The sequence below is a fragment of the Catharus ustulatus genome, chromosome 14 (genome assembly GCF_009819885.2).
Source record: "Catharus ustulatus isolate bCatUst1 chromosome 14, bCatUst1.pri.v2, whole genome shotgun sequence".
Taxonomy (NCBI): Eukaryota; Metazoa; Chordata; class Aves; order Passeriformes; family Turdidae; genus Catharus; species Catharus ustulatus.
In genome coordinates this window covers 20,901,146-20,923,030 of record NC_046234.1, presented here as the reverse complement: position 1 = coordinate 20,923,030, position 21,885 = coordinate 20,901,146, and the positions used below count along the sequence as shown (strand labels likewise).

Here is a 21,885-nt window from a genome sequence, read left to right as displayed (position 1 = left end):
GGGAGGTGTTTCCAACCATAATGATTTTATGATTTTCTATTAATTTACTACCTCTGTGAGAAACCACTACTTGCCTTTAATTCGGTGTTCTCTAGTTAAGGCATAACTTGTTTGCACAGAGGACTTTTCTTCTGTCTTTTTCTGATGGGCAGATGAGATGCCAGCTACATGTTTTACGGGCTCTGGTCAAAGATTAATGCAGCTCTGAGATGCGTTAATCTCAGAGATTTGTGTTGAGCACTGGGCATGCCTGCTCTGTGTGGAGTCTGGGCTTTTTTTACTCGGTTGCAGGAACTGGTGTGCATTTTTTCTGCTGTGTGTATCCTAGGACACAGATGCTTTGCAGGCGTCTTGCTTTGACTTCTCCCATGAGCTGGCTCCAGGTCCTCCTCTGATGGTCAGATAAACCTTGTGGGTGGCTGGGAGCAGCAAGCTGGCTTAGCTACTCCACCCCACTTTAGTTACTCATTAGTAGTGTTAAAAATAGTCCCAGACTGCAGTGACAAACAAAAGAGATTCTTTTGCTGTGAAAGAAAAACCCAAAGTGTTATATATATATATATGTATATATTTATTTTTTTTTTTAGGGCAGGAATGATCATCCCTTTTAAAGAAGAGAACACAACCTTTCATTTGCTTTCATTTTTTTTCAGGTGTTAATTAATTTGTCCCATCCCAGGTGACCAAGGGACACCTCATGTACCAATGTGGCACATAACCTTTGGTAAGCACTCACTCATCGCTGCAGTTTTTTACTGTCTTGTGGTTTTTAATCCCCTTTTCTGGCAGGCTTTACTAAGCATGGCAATCCTGGTCCAGGGTAAAAGTGCTGTTGCACTACTTTATTCCGTGTTTGTTTTCCTGCAGTGTCTGGTTTAAAACATTTCATGTTTTGGGCTCAGGGCTGTATTCCACTTAGCTACTGACCCACTGAGAATTTGGTACTCCTCTGAGCTAGCTTATATTGTTACATTTAGAGAAATTCAGCAGAAAACTTATGCAAACTGGTGGTTTTGGTGCCTTGGTATCCAGGAGGGGTTTCACTATGACAGGCCTTGTCAGAGGGCTGTGTGTTTCTGGTCTGACAATATTGCTGCACAAACAGCTGCACTGTGGTCATATCCTACAGCTCACAATTTATTTACTGAGGAGGTGCAAAAGTGGCTGACAGGCAGGCAGGCAGTAGCTGGGCTCTCCAAGGCACAGGATGTTTTCAGGTGCCTGGAGCCATAATGAAGCTGGGGGAACCAATGTGAGCCGGCTCAGCTGCAGTGTTCCCCAAAACAGGGTCCAGCAGGAGTGCCCAGGATGCCCTGTGAGCCACCATGAACCTGACCCAGAATTCACTGCTGATTCATGCTGTCCCTCAGCCTGCTTTCTAGGTGGGGGTTGAGTGCAGCAAAACCCTCAGAAAAGTGTTTGCTTCCCTGACCTTCAGCCTCACCACCCCATCTCCTTCCATTGCCCCAGCTCAGGATTTGCAGGCTTTGGATTTGTGTCTGACCAGGGACATTTGTTTTCCCCACCTCTCTTTCTCCAAAAACTTAATGCTGGAATCACCATAGGCTTATAAAAATATTGTCAAGCACCATTTCATTCTCGAATGCAACAGTATTACAGCTCCTGCCTATGGCCTTTCCACCTGAGATAGGGATAAAATAACAGCTCTTTCCCACATCAAAAAAAAAAAAGTTTCTATTCTCAGAATTATAAAGCAATCAATTAGCTCCCAATACTGTGTTTTCCCAGAGTGCCGTATTGCTTTACATGGATCCCTCTGCCAAACAGAAAAACAAATTGAGTGGATGGAAGGAAACGGAATGTACTGAACATCCAAAGGGCATCTCTGGTGACTGAGCACAGCCAGAAATAATCCAGTACCAGCTGTCTGTTGGATACTGTCACCCTGAGCCTGGAGAGCAGTGCAGAAGCACCCACACTCTGTGGGCTCCATGTGAGCTCCCCAAACATCATCAAGTCTGTCTCTCTCTTGGAGAAATGATGCATAAGAGAAGTTGCTATGTGGAGCTCCCCAGGCAAAGAACGTGTGTAGTCTGACTGCTGTGCTCAACCTACACCAGCAGAAAACACATCAGCTAATTAAAAAGGATGGGCAATGATGAAAGTCCTCCAACTGGACTTTTTGATGTACAGAGTTGTTTGGTTTTTCTTTTCTAAGGAAGACTAAGTAGATTCTAAGGAAAAGTTCCTGACTTTAGTCAAGCTGTCACCTAATCAAGACATTTGAGGCATGTGATACTGTCACTGTTCTACCCAACATCGTGTGTTGGTGGTAGATCTGTGCCACATATTGAGAAAAGATTAGCATGAAAACGCTCTTTTTTCCCTCCTTTCCAAGGTTGTTGACTAACGTCTGTTGACTGTAAGTGTGCAAAGAACAGTCAGGCATTATTTTGCTTGCAAATGACGAAGGGACAGCATTAAGGACTCTGCCACTTGTGGCACAGCAAACCGAGTTTGCTGCCTAGCACAAAGGTGAATGATTTAATCTGAGTAAAAGAGCAGGGACAGGAGAGACTGTCAGGACAGGGCTGGAGGATGAACTGTGTCTGATGAGGAGGCTTCTAGGTCTGCTGTTCCGAATATGCTGTTGTGGAGCTCATCTTGCAGGAGCACCCTTGGGATGATGGGACGATGGGGAAGATCAGGAGGCAAAGTCATAGTGGAGCTCACAGACATGGGCACACAGCAAGTCAGGGATGTGTCTCATCCCTTCAAGGCATCCTGGGCAGCATCCTCCTGGCACAGCCACAAACAAGAACCCCCTTGCCTGCGCAGAAGCCTGTTGTCTGCCCACAGGCTGTGTAAGAGAAAGCAGTCTCATGTGGTTTTTGGTTTTTTGTTGGTTTTTTTTGTTTGGTTTGTTTTGTGTTTCCCCCCTCCCCCCCTTGCTTCACAGGAAAACAGCCTGAAAATACTGTTGAGAAATTACAGTTTGGGAAGCAGCTCTGGAATCATCCTGCAGGGTGCTGATAGCACAGCAGGCTGCCAAGCTGCTCTGGTTCCCGGCAGTTTTCCCACACTGACAGGCTGCAGGGCACAAAACAACCGTGCAAAAGTGACTAATGAGAACGACTACCTGTCTCTATGGAGAGGCTTGGGAAGGGAGGGGTTGCAGGGAAATAAGAGCCTTCTCTATTTCTCCTCCTTGCCTGGGAAAAATGCTTTCTGTGGTTTTGCAAACTGGGGAGCGCAAGAGCCAGATTTATACCCCTGCCCAAATCCACCCCCTGGTGTCTCATACACGCAGCTGCAACAGGCACAAGAATCTGCTTTAATGCAGAGTGAAAAGTCCAGGATTTCCTGGCCCAATTCTACCTTTCATGCTTACGAAGGCAGACGCAGGCTCCCTCAGATGCAGTGGAGCATCAGGAGCTGCAGCTGTGGCAGTACTGCCCATGCCTCTGACTTTGTTTATGTCAATAAGAGCAGGAATGTTGCACATCTCTGTAGGCATGACCAAAGGAAGAAATTAGTATCCCTAGTCTCTCTGGCTCAGTTTGTGCAGCTCTGGGATTGTATTCATCTTTTTTAGCAATCTTGAAAGGAGGGAGAGGAATCTGTAATTAAATCAATACATATGTAAACGAGCATCTGCCACAGAACCAGTTTTACTTCTTTGTGTTAAACATGTATTTCTGTTGATGCATTGTTTGTAACATATTCTTTGTATAGAAGGGTGTCGTTAAATTGGATTTTGGCTTGATTTAAGCAATTAAATGAGTCAAATCATTCTAAGCAATTGCAGGATTTTTTAAACTGTTCCATTGGCTCTTGAAGCATATTCTTGAGGCTGTCTCGGCTGACAGGTGCTTGGATGATTTATGATTATTCAGAAGTAGGTTTGGATAAGTTATTCAGGTAATAACCAGTTTTTGGGTTTTCACTGATCTAATGCGGTTGGATGTGAACCTAAGAATCCTTGCAAGCTTGCATTCAGATCTGGTTTGTTTCTGGACTGCTCTAAGAGCCCTTTGGAAGCAATGGCTTCACTCACATCAGTCTAATTCCTTGGTGGGTCTAAAATCAAGTAGCTGTATTTCATTCATCTAGCATACAGGAAAAATACTGAGAGCCTGTAGTCTTTATGGTATGAAAGAAGATACTGCTATTGCCCATTTAGGAAATTAATCTGGTCTTGCATTTTTTCTGAATGCTCGGTGTTGCTGCGTAACTGAATATCCAGGGATAAATGTGATCCATTATTTTTTGTTTGTTTTGAGAGCTTGGACCTCTTTAAATCTGTCTTCAAAAATTTTATGTATTCTTAGCTGACCTCTTTGGAAAAATAATAGTATTGGTGATTGTACTGTCTGTGATCATTCATTCTGCAGTGACACTCCAGGGGTTGCTGAGCTTCTGTGTTGTGCTTGGGTGCTGCTGCTGCTGTGTGGGTGGCAGGGTCAGAGAATGAGCATCTACTCCTAATTTGGGGAGTCCAGCTGTATCAGTACAGCTCAGTCAGGAAGATAACTTGATCTCATCCTGTTATATATGTATTTTTTCTGCAAGGTTTTCACACGTATGCATAGCCCCCTGTGTCATTGGATCAAACAAATGCGGCATCTCTCTTTGCTTTCTGGGGTTTTTCTCTTTATCTCCTACCTTGTGATACTTCCACCTCTACGTGGAAGGAGAGTGAGAGCAGTCAAAACACCAATTCAAAGGTCTGGCTACTTCTGCATATTCCAGCACTTGGTAATTATCACTCTGTTTGCCTGAAAGTGTGCAATCTCTTTGCACATGTGCCATCAAGTTTGCCTCTGGTTTGTGAGTGCACTCATTTTGCTACTGGGGCTTGTGAGAGATACACGTGCAGCTCCTGTGTGACATATGCCACATCATGATGCTGGCATGTTAATTCCAAGAGGATCTATCAGGACAAGGCTCATCTGTGGAGATGTTCAGAATGAAAAGATGCTCAGTGAACCCAAGGACTTTGACATTTGTCACACTCTGCTACTACTGCAGTCTTCGAACAGTATATTGGCTGTATAAACAGCAAAAGACCCAAGAATAAGTAATGGTTTGGGGCAAGGAACACAGATAATACCTTTTTGCCTTTTGATAAAAGAGGGAGATATTTGATGAAACCACCTGCAATGCCCAGTGGAAGAGGGATAATGCAAAGTTCATGCTTGCTCCAGGCACAGTGCTTTGCATATACCTTAGTCCTCAAAAGGTGACAGTAGCAGCCCGATCTTCTTCCTAAGGTCCAGGCTCCAAAAACTACCGCTGCTTCCCAGCAGCTATATTGTGTCCCAGAGCTGCTATCAAACAGTATAGTGTGGGAGGCAAACTTTCCATCAGGTTTCGCTTGGAGAAGTGTCACATTACTGCACTGCATCAGTAAAACCAGTGAATTCTCAGGGCTGAGGAAATGAAAGCTGTAGAGCAGCTTGGCAAGGATCAGACAAGGTGAAGCAAGGAGAAAGATGTGTTTCTGTTGCAGTGTATGGCCAAATTGTGATGCTTCCAGCTCGGGGATGCTGTGGGGAGTAGCAGGAAGCACACGTTTCCTCAATGCAGCTCTCTGGATGTAGCCTCCAGTGTAAGAAGCAAACTTTGATATGCACAAGGTGGATCCTTAATTTCCTTGGTTATCTGCTGCTCTTGGAGATCAGGTTTGCATCTTTGATCTTAAAGTAGGAGGACTTTTATGCCTGGTGTCTTCTGAGCTCCAACTGGGCTGAGCTGGAGTTGTAATCCAGCCCTTGCTCCATGTGTGTGCTGAGCATCATGCAACCCCATCTCACGTCCTCTAATGCTGTGTGTGAGGACTGAAACCGTTGAGCAACGTGCTGTCAATCCAAGGGAGAGCTCCTGCCACAACCACACCCTGCAGAAATGCAGTAATTGTGTCTGGTCAGTTCTTCCTTGGCCTTATTCACATCCCAGAGCTGCGAATGCTGGGGTTTGGTACTCACCAAGGCTGCACATTGGATAAATGTATAAAACCCTCAAGGGCTCCTCATTAATTTTGTACATTAATATGCCTTAGACAGCTATGGAATTTCAAGAGCATTTAATTTCCCATAGAGTTCTGGCCTTTTTTCTACCTGAAGCATAATTTTATGAATTACTCACTGGCACATGGCCACCCAGTAGGAGCCACCAAACTGCAAAGGGTTGTAGTGGTGCCTGTTGAGGAAGAAATTTCCTCTTCATTCTGGGATGGAGCAGAAAGTTACTCCATCCTATGATGCTCCTGAAATGGGCTAAAAAGACATTGTTTGTCTTAGAGATACCCATTGCCTGTTGTTGATCAGATATGGCCTTTCCATATGGTTCTTTCCAGGCACCTTGGACCTTAGGCTCTATTCCTCTGGGAGATGCCTGTCCATCCTCACCATGCAGGGCAGAAATCTTGCTGTACATCTTCTCCCTGTGATCTCCGGTATGTGAAGGAAGGTGATGTGAGAGCTCTGGGTTTGTACAAAACACTTTCAGGATTATTTGAAAACTGGGGCTCATTCTCAGAGACCTGACTCATGTGCTTCTAACCTCTAGGACATATTCAATGGATTTTCTGGCTATTGAAGACCAAGCGGTCCTTTCTGCCTAATGTCTTCTGAGGCTGCTTTAAACAGCAGCCAGTGGTCAGGAAGTGAGCCTGGTAAACATTAGAAGGAGATTGTGTAATTACTTGGTTTTGTGATTCATGATAGTTTTGCATGGGTGGGCACTGTGGTGTGAACCTGCTTTTGGTTTCATTGATTTTATTGCCCTGCAAAACTTAAACCTGACTTGAGTCTCCTCTTTTCAAAAATTCCAACCACTTCAGAGGCTGCATGCGCTGCTGTTATGAAGGGAATCTGGGGTGAATCTTTGGCTTCCTGCACCAAATCCAGGCTGTGACTTAGAGACTCTGTCTGCATCATCTGTCAGTGCAATAGAGCTTCACAGCTGTTTCCTTTGGCAACTCTAGGACTCAGAATTGTACTACATCATGAGTAGCTGTGGTGATTCAGCTCGGTTCTTGGAAAATTAGGATGAATTCTTGGGTAAGGAAGGTAGGAAGAGCAGTGATGTTCCTCAGAAGCTGCATTGCAGATTAGGAACTCAAGGGTAGTTCATGGGAGAGCTGAGACCTTGTGGTAGGTTGACCTTGCTGCCTGCCAAGACACTCAACAAGACAAGGGAGGAAGGTAAGATGAAAAGACTTTGACATAAGGGCTTGGATATGGCTCTGCAATTACCATCATGTCCAAAACAGACTCAGCTTGGTGGGGGAAAAAGATTTGCTTATCCTGCAGCCTCACTTCGAGATACAATACACTCTGAAATTATATTGCTCTGCAGATTAGAGCTGGCACAGTAATCATTTTCTATATAGGCTGAATCTATTTGGCTGTTTATATCTCTGGATCTTTACCCAGCAACAGAGATGCCTCATTTCACCAGCGATGGAACTGAGACCAGGTGACTTGTCTAAGGTATCATAAGCAGCCAGACATGGGCAACAAGAGAAAGTGAGTGTCTTGCCTTCCAGATCTCTCCATCTATATGCCACGATCTCAAAGGCAAACAGGATCCATATCCTGGCTGGTTCATGGTCTGCAAGGGGCTGTAAGGAGGCTGATGCTGAGGGAATAGATAGGGATGTGCTTTAGGTTTGCTTTCTTTCTGTCCAACCATTGAACCTGGTTTCTGGTATGATTCCCCCAGTTACTGTCATAGAGATGACAACACAATACTTACGTGGGTAGGTTTTCTTATGGCTCAGCAAAATGGTGATCATTGCATGTTCATCTTCTCCTCCCTGAACATTGGGGAGAAATGGTCCTTTTTCCCCTGCCCTTAGGCTTAGTGCCTGAGTAGAATAGTCTTTTCCTTGAACAGGGTGTTTGGGGTTTTCCTTTCACTGTGTTTTGCAGCAAGTGGCCATTCCAACATTCAAGCCTCTCTGCATCATCTCTGTGAAATACTTCCCTCCAGGTGTGCAGGGGGTTTTAGGCCAAAGATTTTCCACTTTGAAATAAGGTTGATTTTCTGCTAAAAGAGAACTACAGCGTCTGGGGTTTGGTGACGTATTCAAGTGAATGAGAAGAAATATGTCAAACAGCTTGGGCTTATTAGGGAGCTGTTCTGGAAAGAAAACGTGCGTCCTGAAAAGCATCTGTGTGTCCCCAGGCTGGGACTCATCAGCCAAAGGGCATGGCTTTTCCAAGGGGGTGTTGGGATGTGCTGCCAGGGACTCTGGATGAGCCTGAGCACCAGTAAAGAAACTGAAATCCCATGGCTCTGCAATTTGATGGACTCATAAGTAGCACCCACCCATGAGACACATAACTCTGTGTCTGATGATGTGTGAGTTATGTTTGCAGGAGTCCTCTCCATGAGAAACTTGCTCCTCTGGTGGGACTTCATGCTGAGGGAACTGCACGTCAATAATCATCTCCTTTTTGGAGTTTTTTTAGCCCCATCATCTCCTGAAACTGTGTCCTTGAACAAGCCACATTTCTTTGTTTTTTCTATACAATTTTTTCACATCTTATGGGAAAGTTCTGGCACTGATGAAGCGGCTGACACATTCAGGGGTTTCCAGCCACTAGCCTGTCACTGTCTGAGTATGGTGGGAGAGGGGCTGGACATGGGGATCCAAGAAGGGCTGCTGCTCTGTGCTGCCTGCTCTGCTCAGGTGCTACCTGGAGGCACCTCTGGCCCCTGTGGTAAATGTGAGATGAGCGGAGGTCTCTCAGCCTCTGTAAATAGACAGTGAGCTCTGAGAAGCACCTGTGTCTTCCAGTAAGAGCCTCTGGTACCTAGAAACTGTAGTGGCTTTGCTCCTAGCACCACAGGATGCAGGATCTGGGGCTGCAGCATCCCCCGGAGATGCCCTGCTTGCATGTCAGAGCCTTGCTGGCTGTGATCCACCCAGGCTGAGCCACCTCTGATGGCTCTGGTGGCTGGTTGTGCTGCTCAGATGTCTATACTCAGCCAACAGCTAGGAGTTGCTGCAAAAGAGGGGTTGTCTATGTTCCTTTGGCCATCAGCAGAACCAGCTGAGCAAGGTCAGTCCTCAGTCCAAACCCAGGCTTGACAACCCTTCTGGTCACGGTGTCAGAGCTGCCAGGCTGGCTTGGGCCTGTCAGCCACTCTTCCCTGCTGTGGCTGCCAGTGTTTGGGCTGAGCACACACTGAGCCAGCCCAGCTCCCGTGGACTATGGGGAAAGCCGTTGTGAACCTTGACAAGACTCAGCAATCATGAGGTGCTCCTTCCTTGCAAAGGAAACCTGCACCTGAGGTCTCTTCAGCCAGAGGAATTCCTGAAACATCAGTGCTTTATGGAAACTGGACTTCCTCTTTTCTTTAAGCAGGTCGTGAACCTGGCAATGAGTACAAAGAACGTTGTTATGTCAGCAGCAGCTTTTGCAACTTTATTTTGCTCTTTTCCCCACAAAGCCCTTTGCTCTGCAGCCTGAACTGTGACCACGTCCCTGGGCCACCAGGCAGGTGAGGCAGGATGCGTGCTTGACTTCAGGGCTTCTCTGGTTTCTCTTGTTGCATCACATTTCAGCATGGAGAGCCTTCATTTTTAGCCACAATTTTCCAGGTGGCTGTGTGAGGCAGGGATGGAGGTATGGATTGGGCAGGGACAGGAGCTGGAGGAATCAGTAGATGGCAGAGCTGTTCTCTGCTCTGCTGTTTCTCTCACAGGTTCACAGGGATTTTATGGGGGATTTGTTACCAAGATGATGCCCCAAGGCTCTAGGTATTCCGCCTGGCCAAGGAGCAAGCTGCGGCTGGAGCTGGGCTGAGCATTCCCACGGTCCTTGTCACAGCTGAGACAGGAGTGGAAGCATGGAGGGAAAGGGCTCCATGTGATGCCAACATGACCTGCTCAGAGCACCCCAGCTTAGAACTCTGAGGCGAAAGGGCTGTGTGACACCATTGCAGTGTCTATACATCCATGGAAGGCAGCACTTCTCTGCCTTTGCATTGCTTTGCAAGAGATTCAAGATTGATTTTGCTGCCTCTGACCATGAATGCAGTGTCTCAATTGGGCTCCCAGACTGAGATGACTGCATGTGAATTTCCACCTGAGCACAGATTCCTGCTGCCCCCGGTGCTGTCTTCTCTGTAGGGTTGGGTAGTCCCAGGTAAGGGCTGAGGATTTCCCCTCCTAAGCTCTCAGGTCAGAGCAGTATTCCTTGTCTGCCCCTCACACCTTTGGCTGCTCATCCTCACTGATAGCAGTGCCACTATCTCTTGCTCAACTTGGGCCTGTGTATGACCCCAATGGGATCCTAGTTACCTGGAGGTTGGAGCACAAGCCCCCCAGGAGATCCAAAGATCAACGAGGAGAGAGGAGAAATGACAGCAAAGGCTGAAAGGGGATGAGTGAAGAGCCACAAATGTGATTCCCATAGTGGGGAAGAAAGTCCTGTGATGAGAGTCTTGTGGAGCTTGATGTCTGAAAGATTTGGAAAAGATTAGTAATTTGCATTAATGTTGCCTTGGCAGGGGGATTGTGGTGCAATGAAGATGAAACAGGTAAAAGATTGAACTAGTGACTCCCAAATCTGCCTTGGGAGATTGCTCATGTCTTGATAATTTCCAGTCAGGATCCAGATGATTTGCTGCAGGATGTGTCACTGGGATAACCAGGCATGGCCAACCCAGGACTCAGCCATGGTGAGGGTTCACTGCATTCCTCCACCTATGGAGGGAGGGAAAGGAGAGAAAGGCTGAGTAGAACGACAGCTGATTCAGGTTGTGTCTTACCCACCTCCAGGACACGAACCCACACAAAATCCTTGGGATCCCATCCATCCCAGTGCTGCACATGGCATCTCCTCCTGGACTTCAGTCAAGAGCTGTGAAACTGTCCTTGGGGCACAACGGCATGTCCCTACCGGTGGCCAGGGACCCTTGTGGGATGGTGGGAGCTGAGGTGCCTCTGCTGTGGCAAGACTGGGTAGTGGCAAGGTTTGTTTGCACAGCCCAGCAAGTGCTCGGAGCCAGTTGCAGTCGCGGCTGCCAGGGGCTAAGCCGCACAGTGGGGAGAGGAAGGGCAGCATCCTCCCGAGGCTTTTGTTTTGTTTCTGTCCCACACGGATGCTGAACAGGCAGTCCCGCCTGCCTTCTTGTCCCGACGGGGCAGGCAGGGAGGAAGGAGAGATGCAAAGGTGATGCTAGGAGCCTCCCCACCCACCCATCGCGCTGGCACCGCCAGCCCTGCAGCCTCCCCGGGTTTTGCTTTCCCCCACTCCTCCCATCTCCTTTCACATCATGAAAAGGCAGAGCCTCGCCGGGGCGTTTCACTGCGGTTTCGATGGGCGCAGGCCCCCGCACCCCGCGCAGGGAGAGCAGCTCTCAGCACTTGACCGAGAATGGGGGAAGGCACGGGTTGTTCTGCTCCCTTCCGCCGTGACTCAGGCAAGAGGGGCTTGTTTGGCAGGGCCGGGGCCGTGGGCCTCCCCACACTGGGCTCTATTTTTAGGAAGTTGGGAGAAGTAGGTGCAGCCTTCACAGCAAGAAGTTTCTAGTGCCATTTGTGGTTTTGCAGCTACAGCGAAGCTCAGCATCAGCATTTCCGCGGCCAGGTGCTCTCAGCACTGCCAGGCTGGCATTGTCACCCAGATGTGGCATGAAAGCCACATGCCCTTTGGGGCCCTCCATCCTCTGCGGGGTCACTTGGGCTTGTTCCTTTGCCATTCCCTGCTCTCTACCCACCTTAGTCCCCTGGGGAAAATCCTGGCTCGGGGTGGATTGTACAGAACGACAGGGAGGTGAGGGGCTAAGGAGGGAAGGGGGTACAGGGGACGGTGACCCTTGGAACAGGGTTGCTCAGAGGGACAGCAGTACCCCAGTGTCACTTCCATTGCTCTTTTTCTGTTGTTCTTTTCTGCTCTGGAGGGTGGCAGAGAAGATGTCTACAGGGGTAGATGCTCCTTCACATTTGCAGGGAAAATGCAGTGGAGAGTATACTGTACATCTGATTTGATCTACCTGCTGGGACCACCTGTGTTCACATCTGCTGGAGCTTGGAACTTTAGCTCGTCTCCACATGGGTTTCTCCATGGCAAGCAATGGGGCTGCAGCCTGCCATTGCCACCATGGTGGCTACAACCAGCATATTCTGCTCTTCTCTTCCACAGGGGGATGTAACTTTCACAAGCATTGATAGGTTTTTCTCTCCGTGAGACCGCTTCTTTCTGCTCTGGACTCCGAGAATTTTCTTTTATTCGACTGAAGTAGATAATGAACAGAAACAGTAATGCAACCTTTCCTTCTCTGGATGCTGGTGATGTTTTCTGTGGTGCTCTGGCTATTTCTGTTCCCTCTTCCTCTCTGACGACAGTGTTGTCCTAGAGACATGAGAGCTCAGAGGATACAGGAGAGTGAAAAATCTAAAGAAGTGAAAAAGCAAATGGCAGAAAAGATCAAATTTCCCTTCTGCCTCTAGCCCTGGGCTGAAGAGCCTTAATTTTAGGGCCTTTAGGTTTCTCTCATAGATTCCTTTCTGCATCCCTCCCACGGCATTGCAGGCAAACTCCTTTTCTGACTCAGAATAAAATCTTCTTTTTGAGTGTATTGTTCTTAGCACTGCGCAACACTCAACTTTTGTTAATTGTAAAGAGTGTGTGGGGCAAGCATCACATTTTAAAAAGCTAGTCAAGAAACCACAGCAGGCATCCAAAAAACCCCAAAAAATCACTCTCTTTTCAGCAGCTTTCACCTTGCTGCCTTCAGAGATGCTCCCAGCCTTTGACAGATCACAGGGGCAGGCAACCGGATATTTTCTCAGTAAACAAAACTCAGAACCCCAAAGACAAATGGAGACAATTTGCTGATCAGCGGAAATACCACAACCAGGGCAATAGGAATGCAAGCAATGGATCACATTTTCCCATTGTCTCACGCAGGGGTTATCTGGCTGGAGGAACTGTGCCAGTTTGGGTTCACAAGTGGGTGGGCATGGTTACGTTCAGAGAGTTTGGTGGGAGGTGAAAGAAAACCCAGCTGGTTTCTTGGTGATGAGCTCGTCACTAGATGAAGATCTGACTTCATCTTCCCTGGAATTATCCCATGAAGGCAGACTCTTCCTTCTGGTGTTGGGTCTTCTCTTCCTTGAGCACCTTGTGCATCATCTCTCTGGGTCATGCCCCACTTTCCCTAAGACTGTGTTCCCTGCTCTGTTTCCCCATGTTCCTACAGCAACCAGTCAGGGATATGCATCCCCCCATCCCTACTGTCCATGTGAGGTGACAACAGAGCATGTCCCAAGGGGCCAAGGACCACACGTGCCCTGCAGCAGTGGACCTGGCTCTGAACAGCAATGGTGCCAGAACGTCTCACTGAGGGGTCTGCCTGCCACAGGGCTTGGTCAACTTCTCCTGTCTGATCCAACACTCCTGGCAGAGCAGCCATGGTGGTCCAGGTTGAATGGGAGAAGCCTCAGGACCAGGTGCTGCAGACTGGACAGCTCCCAAGGGTTGCTCCCCACAGCTGCAGCAGCAAGGGGCTGGATTGCTGGTGTGGAGTGATGGTTTCCTGAAGAGGAGCTGCTGCTGCTGCTGCTGAACCTCTGCCAGGATCCCCCACACATCTGGTTTCTCCTATCAGAGTGCTGCCAGGGAGCAACTGCGTTTCCTGGTTTGCAGCACAAGCTTGCCAACCAGTGATGCTTTGTGCTGGATACCCAAACTCATCCTCCTCACCAAACCTCAGCCCATCCAAGGCTCCAGCCTCCCCATCAAGGTGCGTCCAACGGGACCAGTGACCTTCTTGGGCTTTTCAACATTTCCTACAGGTTCTTCTCATTTCAGTGAAGCAGGTGGCTACAGAGAAATGTCTTTGGAAAGGTTATGTCTGCTGGAGAAAGCCAGAGCTCAGGAATAGCTGTGCAAAAACAACACTCAGCACTGCAACACTCAGCGCTGTGGTTTCACACATTATTGGCTGCCTCTGTCCCAACACATTTGGGAACAGTATTAAATGATGACTTGTCATGTAATTTAGTTTCGCATGTAGTGACTTCCCCCAGATGTGTCAAATTTAGAGGAAACTCTAAAGAGCTCTGGAAAATGCTGGTGAGTGTGGTGGGGCTAAGGCAAAGCATGAGGACTTTGGGGAGCTGGTGCTGCTCCCCACTGTGGCCTTGTGGCCCCCAGCTGTCTGGGGTATTACTGGGAATTTTCAAATGGCTTTCTGCCTGTAGCAAACTTGCCATGGTAGAAACAGTATGCAGGAGCTTGATGTCAGACCATATGCCTGAGAGGAGGCCAGGCTTGGACTTTCCAAAGATTATGGCAATTTTAAGATAAAAAGAAATAAAATCAGGCACTTAGCAGAGGCCCCAGGATGTGTGTGGGCTTCGTCCTCTGCACAGCAGAGCTGCAAGCCCGAGAGACCGGGTCCAAAGCTCAGTGATGGTGAGGAGACCCTCGCTGGGGACACAACTAATGTATCCCCAGCACTGTTTGGGTTACCTTGCTGCCACTGGGAGGACACTCCTGAGGAGACTGGAAAACCTTGGTAAGTTGAGCAGCAAGGCAGCCCTTGGATGGTCAGGGTGTGTGGGTAGCCCTCAGAGTAGGGGCACACAGGGGGAGGGACTCCAGCAGCTTGTCTCTCCTCTAGAAGGCAGAAGGGGGACTGACCTCAGAGCTGACAGCCTCTTCCAAAAGGATGAGCCCTACCCCTCACTGAAGAGGTGTGACAGTCCTGGCAAGCTGAAGGGTTACATGATTCCAAAGCACCAGCCGGGGCCTCAGCCCCGAGCCATCCTCTACCCTGTTACTCAATTGCTGCCCACAGAGACCCTGGAACCATCCCACACTTGAGATTAGGATGTTAAATTTAGGAGCTCAGTGACATGCTAAGGTCAAACCCTGATTCAGTTGCAGAAGTGTTTGTGCTTTGTTATCAGCATTTGCAGTTGCAGCTCACAGCACCTTAACCACACAGGGCAGGATGCGGGAGAGAAGGCAGATAGCAAAAGCAGATGCTGGACTCCATCCTGCAATGCTCTAAGCAGCCCCAAAAGGCAATGTGTACCCTCCTCGCCTGGGGCTGCTAGCAAGCAGGACCTGTTCAGCACCCCCCTGCCTTGGTAGGATCCAAACCTCTATTGACTGTGTGCCCATCTGATAAGAACATCTCCTCTAGCAGACCACTTTCAAAACATCTCTACGTGATGGTTGATAAAGCCTTCAAACCAGTGTTCCAGCCCTCCTCAACACATTCTTGCAGCTCCCCTCTTCTGCATCCCAACAAATTCCCAAATTTATTCTTTTTACATGGAGAAAATGAAGTCTGTCCCCCATTGCAAGCAATGACAACCGCCTGGTATTTACTGTATATTACTTTAGCAGTGTTACATATACTCATGAATGTTGGAATCCTGAAGAGCTGGGGGGCAAGACTTAGCCTCCCTGAAGCCAGTTCAAGAGGGGTCTGGCTGTAGAGGGGACATGAGTTTCTCGAAGATGCGTGGCAGTAATGCTGGGAGATCAGAAGCTGGCAGGAGTATCTGGCATTCCCAACAGCCCTTTTCATGCCTAGGTGCATAGATACAGGTAACAGGGATAAGTGGGGCAGGGTGTAAGATGGCTTGTGCCCTTGGGTACAGGGTGAACATAGCAGTTTAAAAAAACCCACCAGGGAATATTTTGGAGTGATTCAAGGGCAAATATGAATATATCTCTGTTTCTCGTAGAAGAGTAGGAAAAAGCATGGAAGTGCAACAGAGAAGAAAGCCTAAGCAACTTTTTTGTTGTTGTTTTTGTGGGAGATGGTAGTGAACAAACCTACCCACTACGAAGAGCTTTTTCCAGGAAGTGTAGGTTGCTGTACCCTGTATCCCCTGAGCAGCAGGCGCTCTCAGAGCAGTTCTCATGCTACTTGCAAGTAGCGCATTTGGAGGAGCCCCAGCAACGTGCACGGAGGATGAATGAACCCTATGGCCCTGAGACACCCCGTCCCATCAGCAGCACTTCTCCGGGCATCATGAAAATGTTCATGGGCTTCCTCACTGTATTTATTGTAGTGCAGACCATTGGGACCGTGCTCTTCTGTTTGTATCTTCACATGAAGATGGATAAGGTAAGCGGAGAGAGAAGGTTGTCTCTGCTGGATTGCTGGCATGGTTTGACTTCAGCTCTGGTGATATCTGCTCACCAAGAGGATGAACATGGTGGAAGATGGTGCTGACCACTGGATGGAGACAGCAGTATTATTTATCACACCCATGTTCTCATTTCTGCTTTAATTTGCCATGGAAACATATGTGGGAGAAGAGATCTGATTCTCTTGCTAACAAAAAGAGAATGACCAATTGAGAAGAGATGTTAAGAGTAAACGTGGTAGCTGATGGCTAGTCTGAGAACAAGAGGGGGTGGTTTAGACATGCAAGTGGCTATTTTAGGCTCAGTGGTGGTTTTTTCTGATTTTGTAGCACTTATTAGCACTGTGACTTATTAGCACTGAGAGGATGAAATGTCCAGAAATAATTTTTTTTTTTAGTGTTTCAGTGATTTTAGCAACATCTCACTTCAGATGCTGTCTTTCAGTTTAGGGAAGAAAAGACTGGACCTTAGTACATTCTCAGTTTTTGAAGGTACAGAGTACCAGTGATCCTGTCCCATACTTGGGACAATATTTACCAAAAAAGTTGAAGTCTGGAAAGCTATTTTTGAGGTTCTTTAAGGTTGCAACTGCTCTGCATGATACCTAAAATCACCAATCTAAAGCTACTTTCCTTCAAGCCAGAAACAACTGCCAGTTAAAGATATACGTGCCTAAAACCCGGAATTGTGTTTTGCCCACCAGATACACTGATACGGTGGATGTTACTGATTTTTACATGTGTTGTTTCAACTTAAATTGAAATTTAAGTGTGTGGTTTCTGATCTACAAGGGTGGAGAGCAATGTTGAGCTTGGAAAGGTTTAATATCAGAAGGCTGGAAGGGAACTTCACTGCGTGGAGGTTGCAGGCTGTTATGAAGGTGTGTAGAGGGTTTCTGGCAGAGGGAAATGTGACTGTAGGGGGACATGGCTGAGGATCAGAGGCAGCTGAAATGCAGTCACAGGTGGCAAGAGGATTTTAGTTGCCTTCAGAGCTTGTGGCAGGGCTACAAATATGACCCTCCACATCCTAGTTCTGCCTGTGCTGAGCTCTCTGCCCGACTCTGTGTTCTCACAATCAGCTGCACTTCACCATTTAACTGAATGTTACGTTTTCGCAGAAACAAAAAAGCAGCAAAAAACACCAACAGGTGTAAATTAAAAAATCGGTATTTGGATGCATTTTATTATTTACTTCTTGGCTCTCTGATTTATTTATTTTTTTTAATCTGAAGATCTTGGCACAATTCAGCCCCAACCTACATGTTGTTTTGTTTTGCTGGCAATGCTTTTAGTCAATAAGCGAGCAGAAAAAATTCAAACTACCCCTGTGTGGACAGGGCAGTGAGGGGCTGAGTGAGCATCCCAACTGCCTGCTGGGGCCACTGGAGAAGGAGCTACAAAGCCCAAGCCCCTGAGCCACCCCCTAGGATTTCTGTGCCTTTAGGAAAAGTCAGAGAGGCACATTTAAATTAATTATCAAGGTGATAGAAAATAGATCCTGAGCAATCCTCCTCTCACCTGGCATTGTCAGTCAGGATGAGGGTGAGCTCCATGGGTTCAATTCCCAGTGGATGAGGGTAGAGATGCTGTGCTGAGTGTCTGGTGGGATCTCTTGCTGTCCACAATTTGTCTGCCCACCTCATCCTAGTGCTGGATTTATTGCTGAGCTTCCCAGGCTGGATTTATTGCTGGCAGGAATGCAGCATGGCTCTGCTGCCAGCTGTTGCAGGTTTCCTACCAACATTCCACTGAGCCTCCCTTCTCTCCTCTGTTGGCAGATGGAAGAGGTGTTGAGCTTAAATGAAGATTACATCTTCCTAAAGAAAGTACAGAAATGTCAGACAGCAGAAGGTCAGAAGTCGACATTACTGGACTGTGAAAAGATTATAAAGGGATTCCAGAACATCCAGTGCAAGGTACATGCTATTGAGTAGATAAAGATCTCACTGAAGGGGAAGAGGGGCTTCCAGTCATACACAGAGATTCACCTCAAGCTTTTTTTTTTTTTTTAAAGAGGATGCCCTTTACTTTAGGGCTGTGTAGCACCTGCCCTTTTTTATACGGTACTCTTTTTACACTATATTGATATAATTGAAACATCTCATTGATTTTTTTCCTAAAATGCTTTTTATTAGAGCATATCCAGATGTACCATGCCATGATACGTTCGGGGTTTGTGGCGGGTGGGATGGAGCTGCAGCCCCCTTGGCTCTGCTCCCTGATTCCAGTCTGAAAATAACTGATTTTCTGCTGTCTGGCACCTTGCTCAAGTCCTGTGCTGGGTAGCTGTGAGGACGCTCATGACCACCTGCCACTGGGAACACTTTTCCACCCACTTTGCCCAGGTGTCAATGACAGTACAAGGCTTGAACCAGGAAACAGTGCTCCTGGTAAGCAGTGAGGAGAAGCATGAGTGTGCATTGTCTCATGAAAAGGAGATTTTTCTTGTTTGTTTATCTTATTGTTTTCAATAATCTTTATGCATAATTTTAATTGAATAAAACCTAAGACCATAAACCCTACAAACTCCCTGCTGCAAACAGCCCATGGTCATGTGTGAAGCTTGGGAAAGTACAAGAGGGGGCTCTCTGCTTTCATGTATCCTCTGTCAAGAGCTGACAGGGCTGTTGCAGCCAAATACCACCAACCGCAGCCATGACCAGAGCATCTTTTATATACAACCTTTCAAAATCATTGATTTTGAAAAAAAACATATATTTTTGCTATTGTAACAGGACAGACCCCTCAAGGAGCAGCCGAAGTTTGAAATGCAGAGAGGTGAGTTTCCTGGTGTAACCAGTGCACTCATGGCTTGCTGGGGCAGGAGGAGTTCCTTGGCTGGAAAGGGATTTCCTTTGACAGCCACTGAGTTTCTCAGGCCACGGTGTGGAGGCAGGGGATGAGTTGAGGTTTGGAGCATCACCATGAGGGTAGGACTGAGCTTGGAGTGGGCTGGCAGAGGGGGACACTGGGCATGGTTGTCTCCCCAGGGCAGGCTGATCTGGGTGCCAGAGTAGACTGTTGGAAGTTGTTGAAATCCAATCCAAAATTAAATCTGTTGCCTTTTTACATTGCAGGCCCTGAGCACCACGAGCATCCCCATTTGACACACAAGAATGAAACATCTGTGGCAGGTGAGGTGTGGGCACATCCAGGTCCTGTTCAAACAACAGGCAAGGTGGCACCATCTCCTCCACTGGCTTTATCCGTCAGAGGCTTCACCTCAGAGGAACCTGCAGGTCTTTGCTGAGTGGAGGCCACATCCTATCTCACTCAGGGCTGGGGGGCATTCTGGACTGCAGAGAACCATTAAGGGCGGGAGGTGCTGCAGTCCCTACAGAGGAGCACTGGGAAAACAGTGGGTGCCAAGGCATCAATAACAATGGTCTTTTTAAATTGCAGCAGAGAAGAGGGAGCCAATTGCAGTTCATCTGGCAGGTCAGCAGAGCAACAAGGCAGGCTCAGGTAAGACAGACTCACCCAGTTATACCTCGACCAGGGAGTCAGAGAGACACAGCAGTGTGCATTCGCAGTCCTTCCCCTGGCTCTCTGAAGGCAGGGACAGAACAACTCCAGCAAGAAAGTGTGTCCCCAAAATACAGCAAAGCTCGCAGAGGTCGCATTGCCACGTGCACCTGTGCCATGTGCGGTTCGCGCATCTCACCTGTCCTCAGTAGCCCTATGCGTGCCTTCCTAGAAATGCATCACAAGGGTTTAATCTTCCCTGGGTTTTTATGAGTGGAAAACATTTTGTCTTTGTATTTAAGGAAAACACCCTCCCACCTTTTTTTTTTGTTCTTAAAATTGATCTTTTGGCTCCCCTGGCCATCTCTTGCTGGAGTGGCTGCTGCAGAAGGGCTCTGCTTGCATTTGCATCTGCTGATTTAATCCTCTTCTCACCCATAGTGGTCCTAGTAGCAATGTGGGCTGGCTGAGGGCTTTGCAGCCACAACATAAGGCTCCAAACTGATTTAGTCAAGTTGAAATTATTCACAGCCATGGCCACATTAGGTTTGAGAGATATACATGAGTCCTTCGGCATTTATCCCACTGTATCGACCGTGGCTATTCTCACTGCTCTGCCCCCCAGGGTAGCTTTAGCTGAGAGACTTCCCACAACAGGAAGGATTACCAAAGTGAGTATGAGTTTGCAAAGTCAGTCACTCCATCTGGCAAGGCTTTCACAATCTGAGCACTTCTGGTTTAATTCTGGAGTAACTGACAGTAATCAGCAACTGCTCTTTCCATCTCTGACGCAGCATTTCACCCAGAGCTCAGTCTACCTGTGGAAAGCTTAATGTTAGATAAGATCAAAGAAGTGAGAAACTCGCTGTATTTTAAAACTCCCTGCTCAAGCACTTGTTCAGCCTATAAAGCAGGGTCCAGAGAGCAGCAGTTGCCTAGAGCTCAACTCTGTGTGGGGAAATGTGGGATGCTTGGTCAGGGCTCATGGGCTGCATGGCTCCCCTAGGACTACCCATGGCACACTGCCTCTGGGCTGAGGCACTTGAACCCATTATTCCCCTTGGAGCCAAGTTGCTCACCCTGGTTGCTCTTCCAGGTGTGTCTGTAGGCTGGGGAATTCCAGAGGTTGTAGCTGAGTTCAGCCCCTACAGCCATGGCTTCCAGGTCTCTGTATTGGCTAATCTGCAACAACTACGAGCTACTCTGATGACACCAAAAGTGTCTCAAAATCCATGGCAGCACCTTATCTGTGCATGCGGGCCATGGTCTTGCCAATGGGAAACAGCACTCACTGTGCCCTTGCATTTCTGCACCCAGGCAGGGATAGCAACTGTGCAATGCTAATTTTTGTACTTCCTTGGTGAAGTCTCACCACCTCCAGAGTCCTTCCTCCCCTCAGACTCTCAACTCCCATTTGGGAAAACTGGGATGGGACACTCTGAAAAGCAGAGTTGCAGCATATTTTGGTAGTGCTCTGAGGCCTTGGAGGGTGTCCCACTGAAGTCCATGGAGTCAGCAAATGGAAGTGTTTGGTCTGTTGTGGTGCACATAGGCAATCCTCCTCCCTAAACATTTCCTCCACTCACATACTGAGTCAAGGCTGACAAAGCCAGTGATCAACAACATGGGTTAAACCTGCTTTGACCTTGGGGAAGAGTCCTTCTCCCCTGGGCTGGGGATGGTGTCCTGGGCTGCCTACCCACTAACTGCGCCCTACAGACAGACAGAGGCTTTGAGGCCAGATGTCTGTGGGTGTCCCCCCAAATCAGCTTGCCAAACTGGAAGTCTCCTCTCTCCCTACAGTGCTGGAGTGGAAGGAGACCATGTACGGCCCCACAAACAGCTTGATATCCAACAAGGAGGGGAAACTGAAGGTGGAGGAAGCAGGACTCTACTACATCTACTCCCAAGTCAGCTTCTGCACCAGGGAGTCTTTGGCACCCTTCACCATCTATATTTATTTGCATATCCCCAAGGAAGAGGACCGTCTCTTACTGAAAGGACAAAAGACACAGAGCACCTTGAAGTCCCTCTGTGAACTCCAGTCCATCCGTGTGGGAGGTGTCTTCAACCTCCGGGAAGATGACATGGTCTTTGTCAATGTGACAGACTCCACAAAAGTGAAGTACAGCCACGGCAACACCTACTTTGGCATCTTCAAGCTGTAGTGAGGAAAGGGCTGCTCTGAGCTGGGAATCTAGCCCAACTTTTTTGAGCAAAGTGCCTTTCCCTTTTTCCCTTATTTATGTTCCTCTGCCTTTCTGTTTCTCTTGTTTCTTAATTTGTATATTTTGTTATTTATTAATGAGGGCCAAGGGGCC

General features: G+C 47.8%; 1 protein-coding gene across 4 annotated transcripts in view; it reads left to right on the top strand.

Annotated features, from left to right (window-relative positions):
- CD40LG (CD40 ligand) overlaps positions 1 to 21,885 on the top strand; it is a 23,032-nt gene extending 1,147 nt beyond the window's left edge. The window contains exons 2-8 of one of the 4 annotated variants that reach the window (XM_033072739.1): positions 654 to 724; positions 6,320 to 6,418; positions 17,878 to 18,015; positions 18,835 to 18,877; positions 19,177 to 19,233; positions 19,502 to 19,564; positions 21,368 to 21,885. In XM_033072739.1, the coding sequence (XP_032928630.1) occupies positions 17,878 to 18,015; positions 18,835 to 18,877; positions 19,177 to 19,233; positions 19,502 to 19,564; positions 21,368 to 21,732 (666 nt within the window). In that variant the 5' untranslated portion in view covers positions 654 to 724; positions 6,320 to 6,418 and the 3' untranslated portion in view covers positions 21,733 to 21,885. Of the gene's footprint in view, positions 1 to 653; positions 4,312 to 6,319; positions 6,419 to 12,554; positions 16,075 to 17,877; positions 18,016 to 18,834; positions 18,878 to 19,176; positions 19,234 to 19,501; positions 19,565 to 21,367 lie in introns of those variants that run through there. The other 3 variants (XM_033072740.1, XM_033072738.2, XM_033072737.1) reach the window with 3 other exon arrangements.